The following is a 27697-nucleotide window of genomic DNA, read 5'->3' on the forward strand; positions in this document are numbered from 1 at the left end:
AATGTCGACAGCGCTTCTCCCTATAGATGCTGCCTGGCCTGCTGTGTTCCACCAGCATTTTGTGTGTGTTGTTATAAACTCTGTGAGTTGTTTCAGGGTACAGCAATCAACAGATTACCAACAGACACATTTCTATGACAACAAGGCTTAGGCGACTAAAATGTTACATCAGGTCAATCTTGCTGTCTGCTTCTGGCACGCGGACACCAGAACTCCGAAGAAACTCAGAAGCAACAGAAATGTGGTTTCTTAGAAGAATGCTGAAAATATCATATGGAGATAGGGTGACTAATGAGACAGCACTCCAACGTGCCCATACAAAAAGATCTTTAATGAGAACGTTAAATGAGGGGAAACTTAAATTCCTGGGCCATGTCATCAGAAAGGGAGAAATAGGAAACCTTACATTACACGGCCGTAGGCCTGGGAAACGCGGTGGAGGAAGGCAAAGAAGAGAATGTATAGACTCTGTGAAAGAACTAATGGGTCTAAGTGTGCGAGATATCATTGACGCTGCGAGGGTTCATTCAATGTGGAGAGCTGTGATCGCCCAAGCGTGTAACGCACAAGGCACATGAAGAGGAAGGAGAGAGCAATCACATGAGGGTCATTAAGAGTCGTGGTGGTAATGAGAGGGCCATGAGTCTCACCTTAGCATGAATGCGGGTGGGAACTGCTGTGGAGGCACTGGGGTTGAGATGGTAGGACTACATTGTAGGTAGCTGAGGGGTGGTGTCATTCCCCACCCGCCCCCCCCCCCCATTCAGGGATGGGTTTTCCAGTTTGACAAACATGTCTTCTTTAGCCACCTGCATTCATGCTAAGGTAAGACTAATGACCCTCTCATACCTCCACGACCCTTAACGACCCTCGTGATTGCTGCACCTTGAAACAGCTCTCAGAGTTTGTAAGCTGAAAACCCTCCCGTCGCGGATCAGGACCGGAGAAGCCTCTCGGATGAGTGGCCAAATGGCTTCTAGACAACACAGCGAGTCCAGTTGCTTTGATTTACGACCGCTTGATAAGCAATAACGTCACACGATAAAAAGTAAATTTTTAAAAAATTTTTAATTAGTTTTTCAAAACATTTTACAAATTAAAAACCCCAAATCCCAATGAGGAACATTAATGCAGTGCAAAATTCAGCATACAATAGCAATATGCTACAAAGGAAGAGAATTTAATAAAAAAGCACCTAAATTAAAGACAAGTAAGCTTAGTATCCTCCCCAAGCCCCACAACACAAAAAAAAACAACAACTCCAGACCAACTGCAACTCAATATAGAGAGTATAAGTCAGAACAGTCAAACTCCCAGACTGTGAATACACTTAGCAACAGAGGATAATAATGCCTACTACCAGAAAAAAAAGGGAGCTGAAAGCAAGGGACCGAAAAGAAGAAGAAAAAAAACAAAACCCCTAGTCAAGAGGAAGGTTATGAAAGTACTCGATAAAAGGTCCCCAGACCTTATGGAACTTTAGATCCGAATTCAGAACTGAATAATGAATTTTTTCGAGGTCCAAGCAGGCCATAATGTCGTTAAGCCATTGCGCATGAGTGGGCGGGGCAACATCCCTCCATCTAAGGAGGATCAAGCGTCTCGCCAGGAGAGAGGCAAAGGATAGTATTCGGCATTTGGTCGGACCCAGACATAAATCTGTCTCGCCCCAAAAACCGAACAGAGCAATTAAGGGGTTTGGTTCTAGGCGCTGATTCAGAATACACGATAACGTAGTGAAGACATCTTTCCAGAATTTCTCCAAGCTAGGACAGAACCAGTACACATGGATGAGAGAGGCCACGCCCCTCTTGCATTTATCACAGAGTGGGCTAATGCCAGGGTAGAATCGAGATAGCTTAGATTTAGACATATGGGCTCTATGAACAATCTTAAACTGTAAAAGGCAATGGCGAGCACAAAGGGAGGTTGAGTTAACCAATTTGAGAACTGAGTCCCAGCTCTCCTCGGATAAGGAGATATTTAAGTCCTGCTCCCAGGCCATTTTAATTTTATCCACAGGGGCCCATCGTGAGGCTGCTAGTTTATCTCGGATAATTGAAATTAAACCAAAAAAGTAAATTTTGCAGGAGCACCATTGAGAACGTCCTGACCAGCTGCATCTCCACCTGGTATGGGAGCAGTCGAGCATCGGCAAGCCCCTACAAAGGCCGAGCGGATCATCATCACCCCTTATCATCATCATCATCATCCATCATCCATCCATCAGGGACATTTATCAGGAGCGCTGCGTGTGCAGGGCCCCCACCGGGTATTATCCAGGATCCCACCCGCCCAGCCAGCATCCTCTTTGACTTTCCACCGTCAGGCAGGAGACTCCGATGCATAAAGACAAGAACGGTCAGGATGGGAAACAGTTTCTTCCCCCAGGCCATTCGGCCCCTGAACTCCCTGCCGTGTCACTGGTTAATCTGCTCTGCGCCCCACAAAATTTAATTTATCCACTTTGTTTATTTATCCCTAATTTGTTTGTAGATTTAATTCTCTCCTACGTGATATGTGTGTAATGTGTACTACCCTGGTTCGGAGACGCACCTCGTTTGACAGTGTACGGTATATTTAATGACAATAAACTTGACCTGAAATGCTAATGGCGCTTCTTACTGACCCTGGGGAGAAAGATGCTGGCTGTCCACTCGGTCTATACTCTTACAGACCTCAATCAGATCTTCCCTTCACCTTTGACATTCCGGAGAAGACCACCCAATTTTGTTCGATCCTACCCTCCCCAGATCCGGGCAGCATCCTGCTAAACACTCTCTGCACCCTCTCCTGTAGCAGAGTGACCCGAAATGGACACCGCCCTCCAAAGGTGGCTCACCCAGCTTTGTAAAGCTTTTGAACTCAGCGGCTCCACTAACAAAGGCAAAAGATGTTATAACTCTCGGGTTTGGCTAGCAGCCTGATCTAGGGGAAGACAGCCCCCAGTCTGGCCAAACTTGAGAAATCTCATTTGGGTGGATGCTGCGCGATGCGTTCCCCTGTTACAAATCAGTTCCACAAAATAACAAACAGTACACAATACGCAATTAAACGATTTAGCTTCATAATTCTTAATTTGACTGTAAGTTAGTAAAGAAACAGAAAAGAAAAAGGGCCCATTCTCATGAAACAGTTTGATGCGTGACGTCGGAGCTCACGGTTTTCCCGTCTGTTCGATTTCCCCCAGGGTGTCGACTCCCGACCCCATTCCAAGTCCACTCCGTCCTGCAGACGACGACTTCCCTGTTCTGGCATCTTCTGCCGAACACAAGACCGCGAAACCTTCGCTCGGGCACACAAGAAAGAATGGCCAGTGCACACTCCGCGGCTGGAGGCCCAATTCTTGTAACAACCGCAGCTTCCCCGCTTCCTGTCACACCGTCACACAAGAGAAGCGATCCTGTGGTATCTTGCATTGTCACTGTCCGGCAGGGTCTTGTGATCGCAAGAGCAACGTCCAAGATAGTCACCAACAGTTATACTGCACGCCGCCTTCACACACCTAACTCCGATGCAGGAAGCCAGGCTCCACCACACAAGACTGGCTCCTTCGATCAACAAGCTGCTCACCGGCAGGGTACATAGCCTGTTTGCAATGCCTCGTTGTCTCGCACAGGTGACTCATCCAGTTGCATGTCAAACTCTGTTTTTCATAGATCTGTGCATAATTGATACTCAGTGTCTTCATCTTCACTCACTGTCTTCATCTTCACTCAGTGTCTTCATCTTCACTCACTGTCTTCATCTTCACTCAGTGTCTTCATCTTCATTCACTGTCTTCATCTTCATTCACTGTCTTCATCTTCACTCACTGTCTTCATCTTCACTGTCTTCATCTTCACTCTGTCTTCATCTTCACTCACTGTCTTCATCTTCACTCTGTCTTCATCTTCACTCACTGTCTTCATCTTCACTCAGTGTCTTCATCTTCATTCCGTGTCTTCATCTTCACTCACTGTCTTCATCTTCACTCAGTGTCTTCATCTTCATTCACTGTCTTCATCTTCACTCAGTGTCTTCATCTTCACTCACTGTCTTCATCTTCACTCACTTCATCAATTTGATGAGCTACAGAGGAACTGATTTTATCCATATTGGGAACAGTGAGGAGCCCCTTGGCATGATTAATCTTTCACCAATTGTATGAGGTTTTCCACACTTTCTCCAGAGGAGGGGCAGTGATGAGTGAGGGGGGAGAGAGTGAGTAACCCCAGGGGTGGGGAACCGTGGGGGGGGGGGAGGGAGACAGGGGTCAATTGCCTAACGCTTCACTACATTTTGGAAATGTTATAAGAAGCAATGAGACCACTATCAAGGTCATTTTTAGCTGTCTTGGCAAATGACTGAATGTGCAACGCTTTTCAAATAACGCACACAAGCTGCTGGGAGACTCTGTGGAAAAAGAGCAGCTGACGTTTCAGGACTCGGTCCAAAATGTCAACCGTGCATTTTCCTACAGGTGCCGCCTGGTTTTGTGGGTTTCCAGCATCTGCAGACTTTCCCTTGTTAATACTTTGCAAATGCTTCTTTCACCTTCTGGAACTGAGTGACAGTGGCAGAGGGAGAGTAGCTTAAGTAGCCTTTTCCGGGTGTCTTTTACGGAAGTGTTCCCGCAGTCTTGATGGTTTCATGGCTTCATTAGGCAGTACAGTATCACAAATAAGCCACATGGGGCGTCGCTGATCTGACAGGAACGGTATAAAACCATACTCCAGGTATGTAACATCGTATTGATGCACTTGCTGTAGTTTCTGTTTCTTAACAGGATTAGAATTCAAGCATTCACCGCCTTTAGGCTCACACTGTATGTATTTATCCATCATTAATGGGGCTAAATTAAAATAAAAAATGAATACAAACTGGGAATTCCTATCGGAAGTTGTCATGGTCGATCGGGTCTTGTGCCTCAAGTTAATGTGCTTCTTACCGCCCCCCACAAGAATCTTGAACACCCCCCCCCCACGATGACTTCTATTTCCCCTAATACCCCCTTAGGGGAACCGCTCCCCGTTGGGAATCACTGTTATAGACGAAGCAGGGAGTTTGCAGAAGGACTTGGACAGATCAGTAGAATTGACAAAGTGGCAGGTGGTATGTATTGTTGGGAACAGGGGAGGGGTGGGAGCGGTAAGACAGGGGAGGAAGGGGTCGGAGACAGAGGGGGCAGTGGCGGTGGAAGGTGGTTCGGGGAGACGCTGGGTGTGCGTGGGGCACAGTGACAGCAGTGATGGGGGTGCAGAGCTGCTGGGGTCGGTGATGGAGGGGGCGGGTAGTGGTTACAGAGGAAGCAGAGACTGTAGAAAAGCTTGGACCGATCAGGAGAATGGGCAAAGAAGTGGCAGATGGATTAAAGTGCAGTATGGTCACGCGTTTTGGAATAAAAGCGTAGACTATTTTCTAAATGGGGAGCAAATTCAAAGAACAGAGGTGCAAAGGGACTTGGGACTCCTCGTGCAGGATTTCCCTAAATACCCGACTCACCGCCCTACCCTCTCCTCTCTCTCCCCGACCCCTCCATCACCTCTGTCTGCAACCCCCCTCCCCCTCCCCTTTCTGTCTGGAGAGAGTATCCGGACTGGTGGCTTCTGTCTCGCCGTCTGCTCGCCTGCGCTTCCAGTCGCGGCCGCTGCGCCGGAGTGTCGCTGCCGCGGGAGGGCGGGGCGCAGAGAAATGGCGGGAGAGCGCGGCGGCGGGGACGCGCTTCTGGTCCGGAGGGGGTGGGGCAGCGATGAGTGAGGGGGGAGAGAGTGAGTAACCCCGGGGGTGGGGAACGGGGGGGGGGAGGGAAACAGGGGTCAATTGCCTAACACGTACCGCTCTAACTCTCCCCGTCTCCTTCTCTTCCCTTCGCCCCCTCTGACTCCTGTACTACATTCCCTCTCCCCCCTCACCTCCACCCCTCTCCCTTCCCCCTCCACCTACCCCCTCTCCCCTCCACTCCAACCCTCCCCCTCACGTCCACCACTCTGCCTTCCCCTCACCAACACCCCCTCCCATCCCTCTCTCTGCCCTTCACCTCCACCCCTCTCCCCCTTCGCTCCACCTAAACCCCCTCCCCTCCCTCCGCTTCACCCCCTCTCCCTCTCCCTGCCCCTCACCTTCACCCCCTCTCCCCTGCCCCTCACCTCCACCCCTCTCCCTGCCCCTTCCTCTCTACTTCACCCCTCTCCCCTCCCTCTCCCTGCCCCCTCACCACCCCTCTCCCTGCCCCTTCCTCTCTACTTCACACCTCTCCCCTCCCTCTCCCTGCCCCTTCCTCTCTACTTCACCCCCTCACCTCACCACCCGCCTCTCCCTCCTTCCTGGCCCCTTCCCCACTCTCCCCCTCTCCTGCTCCCTCCTCACCCTCTCCTCCCCGTCCCTCCGCCCATCTCCCCCCTCTCTTCCCCCCCACAGGTACCAGCCCGCGGCCGGGCTCCCGGCTGCTGGCCACCCCCCTGCAGGTGACGGTGCTGGCCGTGTGGGTGTGCGTCCTGCGCCGGGACTGTGAGCGGTTACGACCGGGGTGCTGGAGTTGCTGCAGACGCTGAGTTGCGCGGCTGCCCCGGGGCTGGTGTCCCTACCGGCACCTCGCCAAGCTGCAGCTGGGACTGAAGGCCAAGGTAGGGGTGGGGAGCGAGGGGGGAGAGGGATTTAACCCTTCCCTTCCATCCCCTCCCCTCCCAAGTCCCTCATTCCCCACATCCATGTTCCTCCCCATCAGACAGAATTTACAACCTGCTTCAACAGAATGAACTCCTGTCTCAGCAAAGACGTGTGCCCACAGCAATTTGCCGATCGACAGGGTAGGTGGACAGGACCTCAGAGGCTCTCCACGGATCACCTGGACAATGCAGATATCGAGGTCAGCATGCCGTTTGTTGACTGTAGCTCAGCATTTAACACCATCGTTCCACAACCCAGATTGGAAAAGCTTGCAAAACTCCCTCTGCAAATGGCCCCTCAACTTCCTCACCGGAAGACCACAATCTGTGCGGATTGGAAACGGTACCTCACTGAGAATCAACACTGGCGCACCTCAGGGTTGTGTGCTTAGCCCACTGCTCTACTCTCTCTACACCCATGACTGCAGCTCAAATGCCATCTATAGATTCACGAATGATCCAACCATTGTTGGCAGAATCTCCGGTGGGAACGAGGAGGGCGTACAGGAGCGAGGTATACCAGCCAGTGGAGTGATGTCGCAGCAACAACCCTGCGCTCAACGTCAGTAAGACCAAAGAGCTGATTGTGGACTTCAGGAAGGGTAGGACAAACCAACCCTCACAGAGGGATCAGAAGTGGAGAGAGAGTGAGCAGTTTCAAGTTCCTGGGTGTCAATATCTCCGAGGATCTAACCTGGCCCCAACGTGTCGATGCAGATATAAAGAAGGAAAGATACGGCTGTATTTTGTGAGGAGTTTCAGGAATTTGGTTTGTCAACTAAAGCACTTGAAAATTTGTACAGATGTACCGTGGGGGGGGTATTCTGACTGGCTGCATCACCGTCTGGTACGGGGGGTGGGGGGGGAAGTGGGGGGGAACAGGGTCGAAGTAAGCTGCAGAAAGTTGTAAAATTAGTCAGCTACATCATGGGAACTGCACTCCAGAATATCCAAAACATCTTCGAGGGGTATTGCCTCAGAAAGCCAACATCCATCGTGCCCTTTTCTCACTGTTACCATCAGGGAGGAGGTACAGGAGCCTGAAGACACACACTCAACGATTCAGGAACAGCTTCTTCCCCTCTGCCATCAGGGAGGAGGTACAGGAGCCTGAAGGCACACACTCAGCGATTCAGGAACAGCTTCTTCCCCTCTGTTCATCAGATTTCTGAATGGACATGAAACAACGAACACTACCTCACTACTTTTTATTTCCATTTTTGTACTGCTTATTTAATTTAACTTTTTAATACATATACTGACTGTAATTTAGTTTTTTCTCTATTTGTCGTGTATTTAGCAAAGTTGACAGCATTCGCTGGTGATATTAAACCTGATTCTGATCTCCCCCTTGTTCCTCCCCCGCCCCCCGGATTATCCGCAGATGATCCTGGAAATGTTCCGAAAGGGCTGTCGCCTGGCCGACATCCGGACCCGGCTGGGAGATCTCTTCCCGCTGGAAGACCCACCTCAGTCCTCTGAGGCGGTGAGTCTCTTTGAGGGGTATTGGAAAGGGTCCCGTCGAGCTGGCAGCCCCCGCCAGGCTCGGGTCTCTTGGAGGGCCAGACGATTCTCTGTGCTCACTGGTGCCCTTTGGTCCGGCTCTACACGAGGTGGCCTGCCGAAGTTTCTCAGAGAGTCACACGATCCAGAAACAGGCCCTTCAGCCCACTATCTCCAAACTGTACCTGGTGTCCCGTTTAACTCCACTTGGCCCATAACCTCATCTGCCTTCCCTTCTGACATAATGGGAGGAGGTCCGGCCCCTTAAATCTACGCTGGCCCACTCATTCCCGCTGGAGTCTCCCCCTCCCCTCCACACTTGGGGTGGGGGGGATGCAATTGCCAGTGGCCGGTTCAGCCAGTGACCCGCATGTCTGTGGGGTGAGGGAGGGAACAGGAACGCCACACGATCAGGGCGAGTGTGCAAACTCCACTCATTTATACGCGGAGACGAGGTAGTGGATCAAAACGACACACTTCCGCTCATATCAGTACTACTCGGACGTTGTGGGGATCTGCCCCTCCGGGAGTGCAGTCTCGATTCCGGGTGAAGATACTGTCTCGGGTTCCCTGTACCCCCCTCACCTTTCACTGTTCCCTGGGCCCTGTTACACATCCGACTTGGGAAAACTTACTCACTGACCCACGTGGCCACTGGTCCATCGGATGGGGGGGGGGTGGGGGGTAGAATTGGATGGAGGGGGGAAAGAGGGTTGGGGGAGGTACAGAGGGTCTGATGGTTTTGCCTCCCTGCCCCACAGACAGTCGCAGACTCCCAGAAGGTGCGTGGGATTGAGCAGCAGTTCCGGGAGCTGGTCCTGTACCTCCTGAGGGACCCATCGTTCCGCACCTCTTTCCTGCAGGTAGAGCGGGGGTGGGGAGGGGGAGAGAACGATGGCAGCTTCCCACCTCCCCTTCACGTCTCCACACTCCCTCACCTCTTTGTCACTCCTCCTCCCCCCCCCCAACCGGCTCTCACATCACACCCCTTAACTTTTCTCCGCAAAGACGGGAGGGTGGTTTCCACTCGAACAGAGGGTAGAGAGGAGTTGGGGGGAGGAGGTTGAGAGCTGTTGGGATCTTGCTGTGTGCACATTAGGTGTGACAGTGGCGCTGACAGGACCTGCTGTGTCCCTGTGGGTAGGGGTGGAATGTCAGGACCCTGCTGTGTCCCTGTGGGGTGGGGTTGGAATGTCAGGACCCTGCTGTGTCCCTGTGGGGTGGGGATGGAATGTCAGGACCCTGCTGTGTCCCTGTGGGTGGGGGTGGAATGTCAGGACCCTGCTGTGTCCCTGTGGGTTGGGGGTGGAATGTCAGGGACCCTGCTGTGTCCCTGTGGGGTGGGGGGTGGAATGTCAGGACCCTGCCTGTGTCCCTGTGGGGTGGGGGTGGAATGTCAGGACCCTGCTGTGTCCCTGTGGGTGGGGATGGAATGTCCAGGACCCTGCTGTGTCCCTGTGGGGTGGGGTTGGAATGTCAGGACCCTGCTGTGTCCCTGTGGGTGGGGGTGGAATGTCAGGACCCTGCTGTGTCCCTGTGGGTGGGGGTGGAATGTCAGGACCCTGCTGTGTCCCTGTGGGTGGGGATGGAATGTCAGGACCCTGCTGTGTCCCTGTGGGGTGGGGGTGGAATGTCAGGACCCTGCTGTGACCCTGTGGGTGGGGATGGAATGTCAGGACCCTGCTGTGTCCCTGTGGGGTGGGGGTTGGAATGTCAGGACCACTGCTGTGTCCCTGTGGGGTGGGGTTGTGGACGTCCTGATCTTGCTCTGTGCCCTGTTGGGGAGGAGGATTTTGGGATCTTGCCTGTGCGCCCGGTGTATGGGGTTGGGGTGGTAGGGATCTTGCTGTGCGCTTGCCGTCTTGGGGGGGGGGGGCGCGTGGGTGTCATTTTGACGAGCTCAGTGGGTGGGGCTGGGGAATTCGGGATCTTGCTGTGCCCATTGGGTGGGGCTGTCGGGATCTTGCCTGTGTGGGTGGGGTGGGGGCTTGCCGTACGCCCCCCCCCCACCCCCCAGTTTGGGTGGCTGCAGTGTGGATGGTGGGATCGTGCTGTGCGCAGGGAATGATGGGGCTGCCTTCCCTGCAGGACGAGGGGCAGAGTCACTACGGCGAGGGCTTCATGGCCGCCCTGGACAAGCTGCTGTGGGAGCTCCTGCTGAGAGTAGGGAGGCGCAGGCCCCTCCCAGGCTGCAGGTGAGGTGGGGCGGACGTGGGCCGGGGTTACCGTGGACGGCGAGGGGCACTGTGGGTGGGGAGGGGGCACTGCTGAGAGGGGAAAGGTCACTGCGTAGGGTGGAGGGGTCACAGGGCAAGGGCTGACGGTGACCCTGGAGCCTCACTGAACACTCTACTGTACGTGGTGACTGGGGGGTGGGGGGGTGGTCTAGGAGGGGTGGGGGTTGCAGAAAGATTCCAGCTTTCCGACGTCTCTTCCTCCCTCCCCCCGACTCTAGCCCTGCCGTGCTGACGTGGAGCTGCCGGTGGTCGGGGCCCTGTCCCAGCTCCCCACCAGCTGCTTTCAGTTGTTGCTGTCCAACATGGGCTCTACACACTCCCTGCATCCAGGTAGGTTCCTGGGCACCCCGCACTGCCCTATCCCCCAACGCAGGGTCCCTCGTCACTGTTCAGGGGTGGGAGGGGTTGGACCTGCCCTGCGCCACGGGTTGGGGGGTGCCCACAGTCCCTTCAGCCTGAAAACTTGCAGCTCTTCCTGTGGTCGATGCCTGTGACGAGAGGGACCTTAGTTCTCAACAATGGTGTGTGTTTCTGTCTCTCTGTACGTTAACCCCCAGGGTCTGTGTGTGTATGTGTGTGTAACACCGAGTGGGAGTCAGGGTTTCTGTAAGAGTGTGGTGTGTGTATTTCACCCATTCAGACTGTGTGTGTGAATTTCACCCAATGAATGAATGTTGTGTGTGTGTCTATTTCATCCAATGAAAGAGAGTGTGTGTGAATTTCACCCATTGAAAGAGTGTGTGTGTGAATTTCACCCATTGAGAGTGTGTGTGTGTGTTTCACCCATTGAAAGAGTATGTGTGTTGACACCATGTGTGTGTGAGTGTGCTACAGTCGTACACAGGTTACAGGTGACAAGAAAGTGCAGCAAGAGGCAGGAGTCAGTAACAGGCAGAGACACGGCCTGCTTCTCGCCTCCTGCCTCTTTCCCTCATTCCGGGTGAAGTCTGCTGTGATCCTGATATCTTGTCGTGGAGTAACCGCAGCTGCGCGTTTTTCCTTTCGCACGGGGAGGGGGGCCGTGGAGTGTAGTGGGAAGGCCTGACTGTGTGAGGTGGGTGGGTGTTCCAACACCGGTGGGGGGGGGCTGGCCTCTGATCTGCCGAGCACCTCCGAGATCTCATTGGTTTGTAACGCTCACGTGTACTGAGAGAGAGAGAGAAGCTTGTCTTGCACACTGTTCACACAGATCAGATCATTACACACTGCAGCGAGGTAGAGCAAGGTAAGACGATGCAGAATAAAGTGTAAAAATTTACGGGGAAACGATAAGGTGTAAGATGATAATGGGGTGGATTGAGAGGCCAAGATCCAACTCGTCCTACTGTGGAGCCATTTAATAGTGTTCCAACAGCAGGCGGAAGCTGTCCTCGACCCTGCTTTCTTTCTGCCCAATGGGACGGAGGGGGTCTTTGATTACCCTGCCAGCTTTATCGAGGCACTGAGAAGTATAGACAGTCCATGGAGGGGAAGCTGGTTTCCAAGGGGCGCTGAGCTGTGTCCCAGCTCCCTGCAGTTCCTTGCAGCCACGGGCAGAGCGTTTGCCGTAGCACCTGGCCGTGATGCCTCCGGATAGAATTGATGGTGCATCGATAAAAGTTGGTGAGGGTCGATGGTGACAGGTTGGATTTCTGTAGCCTAGTCAGCCAGTTCCCTCTCAATGTCCCGCCAGGGCTATGGGTCTGTGTCTGGGGCTCGGGAGCATGAATCTTCCCAGGACAGGGGGGGTAATCAGGTTTACCCTCACACCTGTTCATTCCCCTTCCAGGAACCCCCCTTGTGTTGGATCCCAGCCCGCCTGGGAAGGGAGCTGACAGCCCAGAGGGAGGCGAGGTGGAGGCAGGAGGGGGAGTGGTGGATGGCCACCTCCCACGACCGCAGATGCCCTGCCGGCGGGCGCCAGGCAAGAAGATGAAGAGTAGGAGATCGCTGAGGGGGAGGAGGGGCCGGTCTGCCTTGCCCCCTCCCAGCCGGAGACAGTACCCACGGGCCACAAAGAAAGAGTGAGTTCCTGCCCCCCATTCCCAAATGCAGAGAGAGGGTGACTGGTGTCACAGAGTCACACAGGCCCTATACCTACCCGAGCCTGCATCTGGCCCACATCCCTCTCAACCCTTGCTGTCTATATACTTGTCTAAAGGTTATAACTGTCCCCACCTCTCCCACATCCTCCGTGTGGTAAACTTGCCCGTCAAATCCCCTTTTAATTCACTTTAAAGCCCTCTTGCTCTGGACCCTCCTATCCTGGAGGAAAAGACAGTGACCGTCCATCTTACCTCACCCCTGATGATTTTATTAGCCTCTGTAAGATCAGCTCTCAGCCTCCTCCACTCCAGGGAAAACAGTCCCAGCCTGTTCAGCCTCTCCATTCCTGGCAACGTCCTTGTTAACCTCTTCTGCCACCCTTCCTCCAGCAGGGAGACCAGGAACTGTGTGCAGTACTCTGAGCTCTCATCGGCAGCTGTAACGCCATGTCCCATCTCCTGTACTCAGTGCCTGACCGCCTTCAGGGAACCGTGTACTTGTACCCCGGGTCTCCCTGTCCAACAACATCCTGAACTCGTTCACTTCTCCAGGCTTTGCAAACTGGCTGGCAATGTTCGTATTGTAAACATCCCAAAAAAAAAATAATCTGAGGCAATTCAGCCTGCCTGTCCTGCTATCTGTGTTGCGCCTCAGCTGATGGTCCAACCCTCTGGCCCCGTTTTCCTGCCCTGGAGACGTGCAACCTGCTCGTCCCCGTCCGTTGGAATGAGAGTCAGGAGTTTAATCTGGACGAGCGTGAGGAGGTGAAAGAGGAAAGTATGCAGTAAACGGCCGGGCCCTTAAGGCACCGAGGTCCGAGTCCACAGAAAGTAGATGGAGTTGTGAAGAGGGATTATGGAATGCCTCTCTCCTCAGCTGGGGCGTTGAGTGTAGGAATCAGGAAGTCATGTTGCAGTTGTCAAACTTGGAGAGCTACGAGTAGTTCTGGTCCCGCCATCGCAGGAAGGTGCGGGGGAGTTTCACCCGGACGCTGCCTGGGATCGGAGAGGGCGCGGGGGAGTTTCACCCGGACGCTGCCTGGGATCGGAGAGGGCGCGGGGGAGTCTCACCCGGACGCTGCCTGGGATTGGAGAGGGCGCGGGGGAGTCTCACCCGGACGCTGCCTGGGATTGGAGAGGGTGCGGGGGAGTCTCACCCGGACGCTGCCTGGGATCGGAGAGGGCGCGGGGGAGTCTCACCCGGACGCTGCCTGGGATCGGAGAGGGCGCGGGGGAGTCTCACCCGGACGCTGCCTGGGATTGGAGAGGGTGCGGACGCTGCCTGGGATTGGAGAGGGTACGGGGGAGTCTCACCCGGACGCTGCCTGGGATTGGAGAGGGCGCGGGGGAGTCTCACCCGGACGCTGCCTGGGATTGGAGAGGGCGCGGGGGAGTCTCACCCGGACGCTGCCTGGGATTGGAGAGGGTGCGGACGCTGCCTGGGATTGGAGAGGGTACGGGGGAGTCTCACCCGGACGCTGCCTGGGATCGGAGAGAGCGCGGGGGAGTCTCACCCGGACGCTGCCTGGGATCGGAGAGGGCGCGGGGGAGTCTCACCCGGACGCTGCCTGGGATCGGAGAGGGCGCGGGGGAGTCTCACCCGGACGCTGCCTGGGATCGGAGAGGGCGCGGGGGAGTCTCACCCGGACGCTGCCTGGGATCGGAGAGGGCGCGGGGGAGTCTCACCCGGACGCTGCCTGGGATCGGAGAGGGTGCGGGGGAGTCTCACCCGGACGCTGCCTGGGATTGGAGAGGGCGCGGGGGAGTCTCACCCGGACGCTGCCTGGGATTGGAGAGGGCGCGGGGGAGTTTCACCCGGACGCTGCCTGGGATTGGAGAGGGCGCGGGGGAGTCTCACCCGGACGCTGCCTGGGATCGGAGAGAGCGCGGGGGAGTTTCACCTGGACGCTGCCTGGGATCGGAGAGGGCGCGGGGGAGTCTCACCCGGACGCTGCCTGGGAATGGAGAGGGCGCGGGGGAGTTTCACCCGGACGCTGCCTGGGATTGGAGAGGGTGCGGACGCTGCCTGGGATTGGAGAGGGTGCGGGGGAGTCTCACCCGGACGCTGCCTGGGATTGGAGAGGGTACGGGGGAGTCTCACCCGGACGCTGCCTGGGATCGGAGAGAGCGCGGGGGAGTCTCACCCGGATGCTGCCTGGGATCGGAGAGGGCGTGGGGGACTTTCACCCGGACGCTGCCTGGGATTGGAGAGGGTGCGGGGGAGTCTCACCCGGACGCTGCCTGGGATTGGAGAGGGCGCGGGGGAGTCTCACCCGGACGCTGCCTGGGATTGGAGAGGGCGCGGGGGAGTCTCACCCGGACGCTGCCTGGGATTGGAGAGGGTGCGGGGGAGTCTCACCCGGACGCTGCCTGGGATGGGAGAGGGTGCGGGGGAGTCTCACCCGGACGCTGCCTGGGATTGGAGAGGGTGCGGGGGAGTCTCACCCGGACGCTGCCTGGGATTGGAGAGGGTGCGGGGGAGTCTCACCCGGACGCTGCCTGGGATCGGAGAGGGTGCGGGGGAGTCTCACCCGGACGCTGCCTGGGATTGGAGAGGGTGCGGGGGAGTCTCACCCGGACGCTGCCTGGGATTGGAGAGGGTGCGGGGGAGTCTCACCCGGACGCTGCCTGGGATCGGAGAGGGTGCGGGGGAGTCTCACCCGGACGCTGCCTGGGATCGGAGAGGGTGCGGGGGGAGTCTCACCCGGACGCTGCCTGGGATCGGAGAGGGTGCGGGGGAGTTTCACCTGGACGCTGCCTGGGATTGGAGTGGGCGCGGGGGAGTCTCACCCGGACGCTGCCTGGGATCGGAGAGGGTGCGGGGGGAGTCTCACCCGGACGCTGCCTGGGATCGGAGAGGGTGCGGGGGAGTTTCACCTGGACGCTGCCTGGGATTGGAGAGGGTGCGGGGGAGTCTCACCCGGACGCTGCCTGGGATCGGAGGAGGGCGCGGGGGAGTCTCACCCGGACGCTGCCTGGGATCGGAGAGGGCGCGGGGGAGTCTCACCCGGACGCTGCCTGGGATCGGAGAGGGCGCGGGGGGAGTCTCACCCGGACGCTGCCTGGGATCGGAGAGGGTGCGGGGGAGTCTCACCCCGGACGCTGCCTGGGATTGGAGAGGGCGCGGGGGAGTCTCACCCGGACGCTGCCTGGGATTGGAGAGGGTGCGGGGGAGTCTCACCCGGACGCTGCCTGGGATCGGAGAGGGTGCGGGGGAGTCTCACCCGGACGCTGCCTGGGATTGGAGAGGGTGCGGGGGAGTCTCACCCGGACGCTGCCTGGGATTGGAGAGGGTGCGGGGGAGTCTCACCCGGACGCTGCCTGGGATCGGAGAGGGTGCGGGGGAGTCTCACCCGGACGCTGCCTGGGATCGGAGAGGGTGCGGGGGAGTCTCACCCGGACGCTGCCTGGGATCGGAGAGGGTGCGGGGGAGTTTCACCTGGACGCTGCCTGGGATTGGAGTGGGCGCGGGGGAGTCTCACCCGGACGCTGCCTGGGATCGGAGAGGGTGCGGGGGAGTCTCACCCGGACGCTGCCTGGGATCGGAGAGGGTGCGGGGGAGTTTCACCTGGACGCTGCCTGGGATTGGAGAGGGTGCGGGGGAGTCTCACCCGGACGCTGCCTGGGATTGGAGTGGGCGCGGGGGAGTCTCACCCGGACGCTGCCTGGGATCGGAGAGGGTGCGGGGGAGTCTCACCCGGACGCTGCCTGGGATCGGAGAGGGTGCGGGGGAGTTTCACCTGGACACTGCCTGGGATTGGAGTGGGCGCGGGGGAGTCTCACCCGGACGCTGCCTGGGATTGGAGAGGGCGTGTTTTCCTGGCGCACCAGAGGCTGAGGGGGAGACCTGACTGGAAACCTAAAGATTAGCTTTCTTTGTCTGATGTACCTGGAAATATACAGTGAAATGTGTCACTTTTGTCAAATTATATCAGAGGGAATTGCACTGGGCATACCATTGTCATGCTTCCAGTGCCAGCGTAGCATGCCCACAACTCTCTAACCTCAGCCTGGGATGTGGGAGAAAACCAGAGCGTGTGGAGGAAACGAGAGAAAGATCAAACTGTACAGGAAATGCTGGGGATTGAACCCCGATCTTACAGCCGGCGCTGTGAAAGCATTACACTGGCCGCCACACTTCTGTCCCATCCACAGGAAAGTAAACCTCCGGCTGTGCTGGGATTTGAACCCTTCCCTCCGAGGAGACTGGAGCACAAATCCGGTGTCCTAGACCACCCGGCGTAAAACTACGAGGCCACAGGGGTAGACAGTCTTTCCCCCAGGGTGGAAATGGTAAATACTGTGGGTCATGGGTTTAAGGAGGGAGGGGGAAAGTTTATTTAGACAGAGAGCAGTGGGTGCCAGGGACCGTGGTGGGGGGCAGATGCAGGGCTTTTAGACAGGCCCATGGAATAGTGGGCTTCGGATCAGGTGCAAGAAAGAATTGATCAGTGTGACTGTTGTTACAGACGTGAAAGGCCGAGGGGACGTTCCCAAGCTGAACTTCTCTCCCCGATTCCCCTCCATGTCCAGAACTCACCGACTGACTTTCCTCAGGGAGTTGGTGGGGGGAGAGAGAGAGAATTCCAGGGATTCAGCTCTCCACAACCCCCCTCACCCAAGGTAAAGACAAGGAACTTTTCCCCATCTCTGTCCAGAACCTTTGTTTTGAGATGGTGAAGTAAGGGGGGGGGGGGTGGAGTGTAAATCATCATTCCCACGTTCGAGCCCCCGGTTGGGGTTTTATCCAGTCCAAGTGTGGCCTAAGAAGGGTTTCGATACAGCTGCAACACGATTCTCAAACTCGGTGCCCCAAGTGATGAGGGCAAGTGTGCCTCCCGCCTTCTCGGCCACCCCACCCGGCTCTCGGGTCACCTCTGCCCCTCGTATTCGACATTTCGCCCTTGGGGAGAAAGGCAGACTCTCTACCCTGTCTGGCCTCTCGTAATCAGATAAATCTCTCTCAGGCGTCCACCGCTCCAGAAAACAAACCTTATAGCTCGTCCCTTCTAGTCCAGGCAGCACCCTGGGGAACCTCCTCTGCACCCTCTCCACACCATCGCTGTAACGGGGCGAACACAACGTACCAAGTGCAGGCGAGCCAGTGCTATATTCAGCTGCAATGTGACTTCCCGACTCTCGTACTCAGTGGTCCTCCCCCACCCGTCCTCTCTACGTCAGTGCTAATGCGTGTCGTGAAATTTGTTGTTTTGCAGCAGCAGTGAAAGATATTAAAATTACAATAAGAAGGAGAATAGTGCCAAGTAGTGAGGCTGTTCATGGACACTCAGAAATTCAGTGTGTTCTTAAGGCTTCTGTGCCTGAATCACCCCCTCCCCCAGAGGTGTGAACCCCACCCTCGTCTCCCCACCTCAGGCTTCTGTGCTTGAATCACCCCCTCCCCCAGAGGCATGAACCCCACCCTAGTCTCCCCACCTCAGGCTTGTGCCAGAATCACCCCCTCCCCCAGAGGCGTGAACCCCTCCCTAGTCTCTCCACCTCAGGCTTCTGGGCCTGAATCACCCCCTCCCCCAGAGACGTGAACCCCACCCTCATCTCGCCACCTCAGGCTTCTGTGCCAGAATCACCCCCTCCCCCAGAGGCGTGAACCCCACCCTCGTCTCGCCACCTCAGGCTTCTGTGCCTGAATCACCCCCTCCCCCAGAGGCGTGAACCCCACCCTCGTCCCCCCACCTCAGGCTTCTGGGCCTGAATCACCCCCTCCCCCAGAGGCGTGAACCCCACCCTCGTCCCCCCACCTCAGGCTTGTGCCAGAATCACCCCCTCCCCCAGAGGCGTGAACCCCACCCTAGTCTCCCCACCTCAGGCTTCTGTGCCTGAATCACCCCCTCCCCCAGAGGCGTGAACCCCACCCTAGTCTCCCCACCTCAGGCTTGTGCCAGAATCACCCCCTCCCCCAGAGGCGTGAACCCCTCCCTAGTCTCTCCACCTCAGGCTTCTGTGCCTGAATCACCCCCTCCCCCAGAGACGTGAACCCCACCCTAGTCTCCCCACCTCAGGCTTCTGTGCCTGAATCACCCCCTCCCCCAGAGGCGTGAACCCCTCCCTAGTCTCCCCACCTCAGGCTTGTGCCAGAATCACCCTCTCCCCCAGAGGCGTGAACCCCACCCTCGTCTCCCCAACTCAGGCTTCTGTGCCTGAATCACCCCCTCCCCCAGAGGCGTGAACCCCACCCTCGTCTCCCCAACTCAGGCTTCTGTGCCTGAATCACCCCCTCCTCCAGAGGCGTGAACCCCACCCTCGTCTCGCCACCTCAGGCTTCTGTGCCTGAATCACCCCCCTCCCCCAGAGGCGTGAACCCCACCCTAGTCTCCCCACCTCAGGCTTGTGCCAGAATCACCTCCTCCCCCAGAGGCGTGAACCCCACCCTAGTCTCCCCACCTCAGGCTTGTGCCAGAATCACCCCCTCCCCCAGAGGCGTGAACCCCACCCTAGTCTCCCCACCTCAGGCTTCTGTGCCTGAATCACCCCCTCCCCCAGAGGCGTGAACCCCACCCTCGTCTCCCCACCTCAGGCTTCTGGGCCTGAATCACCCCCTCCCCCAGAGGCGTGAACCCCACCCTCGTCTCTCCTGCTCGGACTGACCCCTCTCTGTCTGGTGCAGGAACAAAGAGTCGGGATGCGGATGTCGGAGCCGGCTAGACGTACCGGAGAGCGGGGACGAGCCAGACACCGAGGTCAGAGGTAATGACCACCCCCCCACGCAGACGGTGGCGCAGTGGTTCCTGGATGGGTTGGTTGGGCTGGACACCCGGTATGCAGGAGCTCTGGGAATGAGACACAATCTCATTGTGACAGGTGTGAGATCCTGAGGGTGATGGGGAGAGGCTGACAGAATGTTCTTTTCCCTGAGGGCAGGGGGAGTTCAGAACTGGAGGGGGGTACACTCAGAACATGTGGGGCCATCTGGTTGTTGGAGGTGGGGAAGGATTCACTGGGGGGGCAGATAATCTCGAGAATTCTCTCCCCCCAGAGAGCTGGGGGCGTCAGGTAACTGAACGTGGGGGAATATGACAGAGAACTGGGGGAGGAAGGGGTTTGGAATCTGGGAGAGAGGGGATGGGGGAGATGAGACCAGCTGTGCCCCTGTAGAGGAGAGGTGGTGGGTGAGGATAGAGGGGGGAGATCGGACTGACCTTGGCCTCTGGAGGGTAGGTGGGGAGGGGAAGGGGAAAGATCGGCCTGGCTGTGATCTCCGAGAGGGAAGGAGACGGTGGGGGAGGGCAGAGGGGAGACAACTCCCGGTCATGACCTGTTTATGCCCCTCCCCGCAGGGCCAGAGGAGGAGGAGAGCTGCAAGAAGATGGAAGTGGTCTTGGACTCCGAGGATGAGGACAGTGATCTGCTCACCACCTGCCTCCGGGGCAAGGTGAGGGGTTTGTTTACCCCCCCCCCATCATCCTGACCCTATGGTGAGAGTAGGGCAGGTCTGCGAGGAGAACCCTGGGGGGGCAGCAGGGGAGTCCCACTGATCTGCCAGGGTGCTGGAGGTCAGTGCAGGGGGGCTTCCTGCCAGTGGGTCTCCGTGCTGCAGAGCTGAGGTCAACGGGCTGTGTCCACGCGGGTTCAGCCGTGCTCGGAGCGCGGTTAGAGGCACGCCAGATGATGCTGGAGATCCGGCTTCAATCCCCACCTCTGGTGCGGGGGGGAGAGAGAGGGAGATTGATTAGCTCTCTCCTTCCCGTGTCCCGAGACAAATGTGTCAGTGGCTGAATCTGCTGGGAATTGCCAGTGTGTGGGTGAGAGGGAGAATGGAGGAATGTTGGGGTGGGGTGCAGATGATGGGGTGGCTTGTGGTCGACACAGACTGTGTGGGCCACAGGGACCTGTAAACACCGGGGGGAGAGCAGATTGACCTCGGACTCATAGAGGGGAGATGGCTTTTGGGGTTGCAGAGGTGGGAAGGGGAAAGAGAGAGATCAGCCCAGCCGTGATTTCGTAGAGGAAAGGAGGCAGTGGGGGGGGGGGGGGCAGAGGGGGTTGACACCGAGAAATTTTCCATCGATAGAAGCAAAGACATTGAGGGGGAAGGAGATGAGATGAAAGGTTAGGGCGGAAGAACTTCCATTAGGGAGGGGTAGGGCAGGGGAGGGAGGGAGGACTTCCAGTAGGGAGGGGTAGGGCAGGGGAGGGAGGGAGAGCTTCCATTAGGGAGGGGTAGGATGGGGAGGGCGGAACTTCCATTAGGGAGGGGTAGGGCAGGGGAGGGAGAGAGGACTTCCATTAGGGAGGGGTAGGGCAGGGGAGGGAGGACTTCCATCAGCCAAGATGCCCCCCAGTGGTTGCCTGGCAGGGCTGTTTTGGTACGGAAGGAGGGGCTGCAGGTTTGGGACTGGGGTTGGGGTTGTGACTTTCGTTGGTGGCTGGGAGGACAGAGCCACTGGCCGATTACTCGAAGAAAAGCTCACCTGAGTGTAGAGCAGAGGAAGTGGCCATTGGGTCCATGATCTCAGAAGCTGATCCCGTTTACTATCACGTGGGCTGTCCCATAGCCTTCCACACCCTGGAGATGCGAGATTTTGTTCAGCTGCTTCCTCAACTTTGTGAGAGTCTGCTTCCATCACCTCCTTGGGCAGCACGTCCCCCTCCTCCAGCTCCCACCCACTGCAAACAATCCCCCTACACCTCCCACCCCTCGTCCCAAAGCTGTGTCCTGCAATACCTCTGCCACGGGGAACCGTTTCTCACCGTCTCTCCTCTCTATGCCTCTTCTATCGGGTCCGTCGTCAGCCTCCGCTGTTCCAGGGCAAACAGTCCCAGCCTGCCCAGCCTCTCCCTGTAACTGGAGCCGTCCGGTGTCCTTGGGACCCCCTCTCTCCAGGGCAGGACTGTGGTGACCGGGGTAGCACACAGCGTGGTCTAACTATCCTCAACTGGAGTTGTATTACAGCTGATCTGAGTTAGGGTTGCTGCTTTAGCGGGGGGGGGGGGGGCATCTGGAGGAGTCAGCAGTGGGGAGGGGAGGTGTGTGTTCTGCTGATCGACCCCCTCCCCGTAGAGAGTGCTGAGGTGATTCAACTCGGAGACGTAATGCATGAAAGAACTCGGCACCTGTGGAGGCAGGAGGTGTGGGTCAACGATTCGAGTTGGGAATGGGAAGGAAGGGGATGGGTTGATAAGTCTGCAGCAGTTTGGAGGGATCTTGGACAAGAGGCTGCGGAGCCAGATTGGAGAGGGGATGAAGGGCAGGTGGTGGAGGGAGGAAGTGGGGAAAGAGCCAGATGGGGAGGGGTTGATGGGCAGTTGTGGGAGGGGGTGGGACAAGGGGCTGACAGGTGATGGGTGGAGCCAGATGGGGAGATGATGATGGACAGTTGTGGGAGGGGGTGGGACAAGGGGCTGACAGGTGATGGGTGGAGCCAGATGGGGAGGGGTTGATGGACAGTTGTGGGAGGGGGTGGGACAAGGGGCTGACAGGAGATAGGTGGAGCCAGATGGGGAGGGGATGATGGATAGTTGTGGGAGGGGGTGAGACAAGGGGCTGACAGGTGATGGGTGGAGCCAGATGAGGAGGGGATGATGGATAGTTGTGGGAGGGGGTGGGACAAGGGGCTGACAGGTGATAGGTGGAGCCAGATGGGGAGGGGATGATGGATAGTTGTGGGAGGGGGTGAGACAAGGGGCTGACAGGTGATGGTTGGAGCCAGATGGGGAGGGGATGATGGATAGTTGTGGGAGGGGGTGAGACAAGGGGCTGACAGGTGATGGGTGGAGCCAGATGGGGAGGGGATGATGGACAGTTGTGGGAGGGGGTGAGACAAGGGGCTGACAGGTGATGGGTGGAGCCAGATGGGGAGGGGATGATGGATAGTTGTGGGAGGGGGTGAGACAAGGGGCTGACAGGTGATGGGTGGAGCCAGATGAGGAGGGGATGATGGATAGTTGTGGGAGGGTGTGGGACAAGGGGCTGACAGGTGATGGGTGGAGCCAGATGGGGAGGGGATGATGGATAGTTGTGGGAGGGGGTGAGACAAGGGGCTGACAGGTGATGGGTGGAGCCAGATGAGGAGGGGATGATGGATAGTTGTGGGAGGGGGTGGGACAAGGGGCTGACAGATGATGGGTGGAGCCAGATGATGGGCATGGAATCAGGTGAGGGACTAGGACGCTGAGGACGTGAGTGATTTCACTCCCTCATGAGGCATTCACTAAAACAGAGGTTACCTTCTCTCAGAGGGGTGGTGAATTCCTGGAATATTCTCTCCCCTGGAGTCTGCGAGGCTATTTAAAGAGGAGGTGACAAATCACTGAGAATTTGGGGGACTGTAGATTGGGACCTGAGTAGAAAGGGAGACAAGATCTGGGACAGTTCAAAGATCTGGAGGTATTGAATGGTGGGATAGGATAGAGGGGTTGAATGGCTCTTCTCATTCCTCCCACCCTTTTTGTGCCCTGAGGCCTCTGTTACAGCTGGATATGGTACTGATCTTGACACACACTGACTTCCTCTCTCCTTCCCCACCACCCCCCACTGCCACTCTGCCCAGAGACCCCTGCGACTCTACCAGAGGACCAAGCACAACACACTGATCCCCACCCTGCTCGAGCACCTTGGCCCCCCAGCCGTGCCCCCCCTGGATGGGCTGCCGGTGAGTCTTTCTCTCGCACCGGGCTGGGGAGTCGGTTAGGGAGGGACCGGGGGAGACGCTGGGTTAAGAGTGGGACTGGGGTATGTAGGAGGTCAGGGTTAGTTTGATCTTATAAAGGCAAATGTCCTATCTGTCTCTTTCGTAGTCTTACAGTTGCAGGAGAAAGTTTGTGAACCCTTTGCACTTAACCTGGTTTTCTGCATTAATTACTCATAAGCGGGTCTGATCTTCATCTAAGTCACAATAATAGACAAAACACAATCTGCCTGAACTAACAGCACACAAACAATTGTACTTGTCATCAATACTGAGTACATTGTTTAAACAATCACAGTCTAGGTTCAAAGAAGTATGTGAACCTCTGGGGTAATGCCTTCTACGACAGCTATTTTGGAGTCTGGTGTTCCAATCAATGAGATGAGACTGGAAGTGTGATTGTGGATCGTGGAGGTGTGGGTTTTGGAGGTGCCCTCATCAGTCAACATTAAGAGAAATTCTCTACAAATGGAGAAAATTCAGTACTGTTGCTACTCTCCCCAGGGGAGGGCATCCTGCGAAGATCACACCGAGAGCACAACATGCAATACTTCTATGTTTGAAGGGAAAAAAGAGCACTGTACACCCCAACATCAATACCCCATCCCAGCTGGGAGACATGGTGGAAGGAGCATCATGGTTTGGGGCTGATTTGCTGCCTCGGGGCCTGGACAGCTGACAATCATTGAGGGAATAATGAATTCAAAATTGTATCAAGTCATTTTACAGGAGAATGTCAGGGTAGCGGTCCGTCACCTGAAGCTTAATAGAAGTTGGATGATGCGACAAGACAATGATCCGAAACACGAGAGTAAATCAGTAACAGAATGGTTTAAAAAGATGAAAATTTGTGTTTTGGAATGGCCAAGTCACAGTCCAATTGAGATGTTGTGGCATGACCTGAAGAGGGCTGATCATGCAAGGTGTCCCAGAAATATTGATGAACTGAAACAGTTTTGATGGAGGAATGGTCTAACATTCCTCCTTGCTGTTGTGTAAGTCTGATCAGCAGCTACAGGAAACGTTTGGTGGAGGTTGTTGCTGCTAAAGGAGATTCTACCAGTTATGAAATACAGAGGTTCACGTAATTTTTCAGCCTGGACTGTGAATGATTAAACAATGTGTTCAATAAAGACATGAAAAGTACAATAGTTTTTGTGTTATTAGTTTAGGCAAATTGTGTATGTCTATTATTTTAACTCAGATGAAGATCAGACCACACTTTATGAGCAATTAATGCAGAAAAACAGGTAATTGCAAATGGTGCACAAACTTTTTCATACAACTGTTTCTGTAAGATCCCTTCTCATTCTTTTGAACTCCAGCAGGCAACTCGATCTCACCAGGTGAGCCGCCTCCAAAACCAGTATCTTTTCTTCAGTAAGGGAGTTCTCAGGTAGAATTATTGAGCCGAGCTTGTGAATGATTGCCTTATCTCCAACCTTGCCTGTGTGTGATAAGTGTGCCTGTGGTGATAAACCAGGGTTTTCTAGCTTGTAATGTTCCGCAGCTTATTAGGGTTGGTGGATATGCCTAATTTGGCCGTGACAGAAGTGGCGAGCAGTAGGTGAGGAGGGTTACGGTGGATCAGAAAGGGGTGGTTTTGCTGAAAGGACACGCACCCATACATCTGTTGTCTTGGGAGGTGTCGGCTCTAATGTGACAGTCTCACTTTCTACATCAGGACATTATTTTAGTACAAGGGACGTGGTAATGAGAGGTTAACATTTATGGTGGGAAAACAGCCAACATAATCAAAGCACCCCCACCCATCCCCGATATTGGCCCGTCTTCCTGCTTCCACTGGACAGAAGATTCAAAATCCCAAATAGGTTCAAGGACATTTTCTATCCCACCCATAAAAACTATTGAAACGTCCCCTAGTACGATAAAATTGACTTGACCTTGTCATGACCCTTGCATCTTATTGTTTGCCTGCACTGCAGTTTCTCTTAACTGTAACACTTTATTCTGCACTGTTAGAGCTTTTCCCTTGTACAACCTTGGTGTACAGATGTGGTAAAGTGATCTGCTTGGGGGCCGTGCAGAACCAGTTTTTCACTGTACCTTGGTTTATGTGACAATAATGAACCAATGTACTGATTTCATATTCAGTACAAGGAACATGGAGGTGAGAGGTTCATTTTCACAGCAGTTAAACCAGGACAGAATTTGCCTAGTGGCTGGCAGGGGGTTGTAGAACAGAGAGACATGGGGTGATAGGTACTTAGACAAACTTCTATAGGTGTGTAGCGGAGAGTGTATCACGTCCTGGTATGGAAACACCAATGGATTTGGCCCAGTCCATCTCGGGTAAAACCCTCCCAACCATTCAGCACATCTACATGAAACACTGTCGTAGGAAAGCAGCGTCCATCGTCAGAGACCCCCACCACCCAGGCCAAGACCCATCGACAGGGACCCCCACCACCCAGGACAAGACCCATCATCAGAGACCCCCACCACCCAGGACAAGACCCATCATCAGAGACCCCCACCACCCAGGCCAAGCTCTCCTCTCACTGCTGCCGTCAGGTAGAAGGTACAAGATCCCCAGCACTCACCCCCTCCAGGTTCCGGAGGAGTTACTACCCCTCAACCATCAGGCTCTTGAACAAAAGGGGATAACTACACCCACTTGCCCCATCACTGAGATGTTCCCACAACCAATAAATCTCACTTTCAAGGAACCTTTCTCTCATGTCTCGTTATTTATTTACATTTTCATTTGCAGAGTTTGTTGTCATCTGCACTCCGGTTGATCTTTCATTGATCCTGTTAGTTACTACTCGATAGATTTGCTGACTATGCTCGCAGGAAAAAGATTCTCAGGGTTGTATATCTGTACTTTGATATTATCTTTGAATGTCGTTCCCTGAATGTGACAAGTTGTTGTCGTCACGTGTACTGTATGGTGAACAGATAGGATGGATTTATAGTTGCATCACAGGTACGTAGATAGACAGGGTGGTTGGAGGAGGACGTTGGCCTGCGTTCACAGCTATGAGCGCAGGAACTGGGACATCGCGATACAACTGCATACGTCTCTGGTGAGACCGCACCTGGGGCACTGTGTACAGTTCTGGGCGCCCAGCTATCGGAAATGTGATTAAGCTGGAGGGTGTAGTAAAGGTTCACAAAAACTTTGCTGGGATTGCGGGGCTTAAGTTATGAGGCGAGTCTGGACAGGCTGGGACTGTTTTCCCTGGAGTGAAGGAGGCTGAGGGGTAACATTGCAGCTTATAAAAACCATGGGGTGCCTAGATAAGGTGGAAAAGTTACATTTGCTGTCACTGAGAGCGTTGTGGAAACACCTAGATAGTACTCCAGCCACTCAGTACATCACTGTATGAAGGTGGTCTCTTTCCATGATGGACGACCCTGACTCTAGGCTCCCGGGCTCATCTTGTACCTTTCTCCTCTCTTTCAGAACCCGGGAGTGAGCTGATGGTGTGTAGGCTCTCCCTGCACCTTGACCCCTGGCTGGACTGCCTGCCTTTCTGTGGACATGGGCTCCTGCCTTCTGATTCCTGAGCTGCTGACATGAGAGACAGTATTACGTGGGGATGGACAGGTGTTCACATCTCTGCTGCCCAGATGCTCCCCCAGGCACTGGATGGACCTTTGGCTGAGCTTCTCTGCAACGTCCCCCCAATCCTTAGGAAGAACCCTCTCTCTTTCACCTTCGAGCTGACCATCGCTGAGGCCTGTATTGGGCCTAGCTTATGACAAGGCAAAATAGGATGGTGATGGTGGGGGTTGCTGTCATCCTGGAGGGGAAGGTGTTGTCCCTGAGGTTTCACATGACCGCTGGGAGGTGAGATCTGGGTTGTGCTGGGTGTTGGGGATCTGGTGTGTGTCGTGACTCTGCATCTCGAGTCTCACTCCTCCCCTTTTTTTTAAAAACTTTTTTTTATTGTGTTTTCAAATAGTTACAGAATAAAAGTGTGTGAAAAAGAAAATATGTGTTACCCATCCCCCTCCCCCCTAACATCCCTATTGAAAGAAAGAAGAAAGAAAAGAAAAAGGAATGCCTGGATTGTACAATAAATGTTCCTGCTTATCGAGGAGGCAGCAGTCTCGTGAGCATGGCGTTTCTCGGCAAAGGTGGGGAAAGAACTGAGATGAAGACGGTGATGTCGACGGGCAGTGCTGAATAAAGTCAGGACCTCAGTCTGTTTGACTCAGTTTTACTGTGCACAGTTAGATAGCACAGAAAGCCCCACTTTCTGTGCCGATAAATGTCTAGCTAGTCTCAAATCGCTTTGTTCCACTGGGTTATCCATGGCCTGTCAAAAAAAACATTGTGATTGTCCCTGCCTATACCTCCTCTGGCACTTCATTCCACACACCCATCCCCTCTGTGTGGAAGACTCAGCCTCCATTAAAATTTCCCCCTCTCCTTAAACCTGTGGCCACTAGCTTTAACTCCCCTGCCCTGGGACCGTCCGCCTCATCTACACCCCCCATGATTTTATAAACCTACATCAGATCACCCCTCAGCCTGCTCCGCTCCAAAAGGAATAGTCTCTCCTTACAACTCAGTCCCAGCAACATCTCGATTATTTTCTGCACCCCCAATGACATAAGCAGGGTTCCCGTAGCCAGGTGACCGGAACTCTGTGCAGTCTCACCAGCAT

The 27697-nt window shown here is 55.4% G+C and overlaps 1 protein-coding gene across 1 annotated transcript; it reads left to right on the forward strand.

Moving 5' to 3' along the window:
- The first annotated feature begins 792 nt into the window (after window positions 1-792).
- LOC140716254 (uncharacterized) lies at window positions 793-27233 on the forward strand. Its single transcript, XM_073028863.1, has 13 exons — window positions 793-825; window positions 3436-3580; window positions 5571-5720; window positions 6400-6467; window positions 8032-8133; window positions 8912-9024; window positions 10168-10345; window positions 10606-10717; window positions 12156-12390; window positions 19037-19116; window positions 19707-19801; window positions 22920-23021; window positions 26488-27233. Exons 1-13 carry the CDS (start codon window positions 793-795, stop codon window positions 26503-26505), a joined length of 1431 nt encoding a protein of 476 aa, XP_072884964.1. The 3' UTR covers window positions 26506-27233.
- Window positions 27234-27697: the final 464 nt, after the last annotated feature.

This window comes from Hemitrygon akajei, chromosome 25 (assembly GCF_048418815.1).
Source record: "Hemitrygon akajei chromosome 25, sHemAka1.3, whole genome shotgun sequence".
In the NCBI taxonomy this organism is placed as follows: domain Eukaryota; kingdom Metazoa; phylum Chordata; class Chondrichthyes; order Myliobatiformes; family Dasyatidae; genus Hemitrygon; species Hemitrygon akajei.

Bases quoted from the DNA above. Each gene is read 5' to 3' on its own strand.
- LOC140716254 (XM_073028863.1), top strand. From the start codon at position 793: ATGTCTTCTTTAGCCACCTGCATTCATGCTAAG. The intron at 9,025-10,167 runs GTGGGGAGGGGG...CCCACCCCCCAG, and splicing joins TTCCTGCAGGTAGAGCGGGG to TTTGGGTGGCTGCAGTGTGG. The intron at 19,802-22,919 runs GTGAGGGGTTTG...CACTCTGCCCAG, and splicing joins CCACCTGCCTCCGGGGCAAG to AGACCCCTGCGACTCTACCA.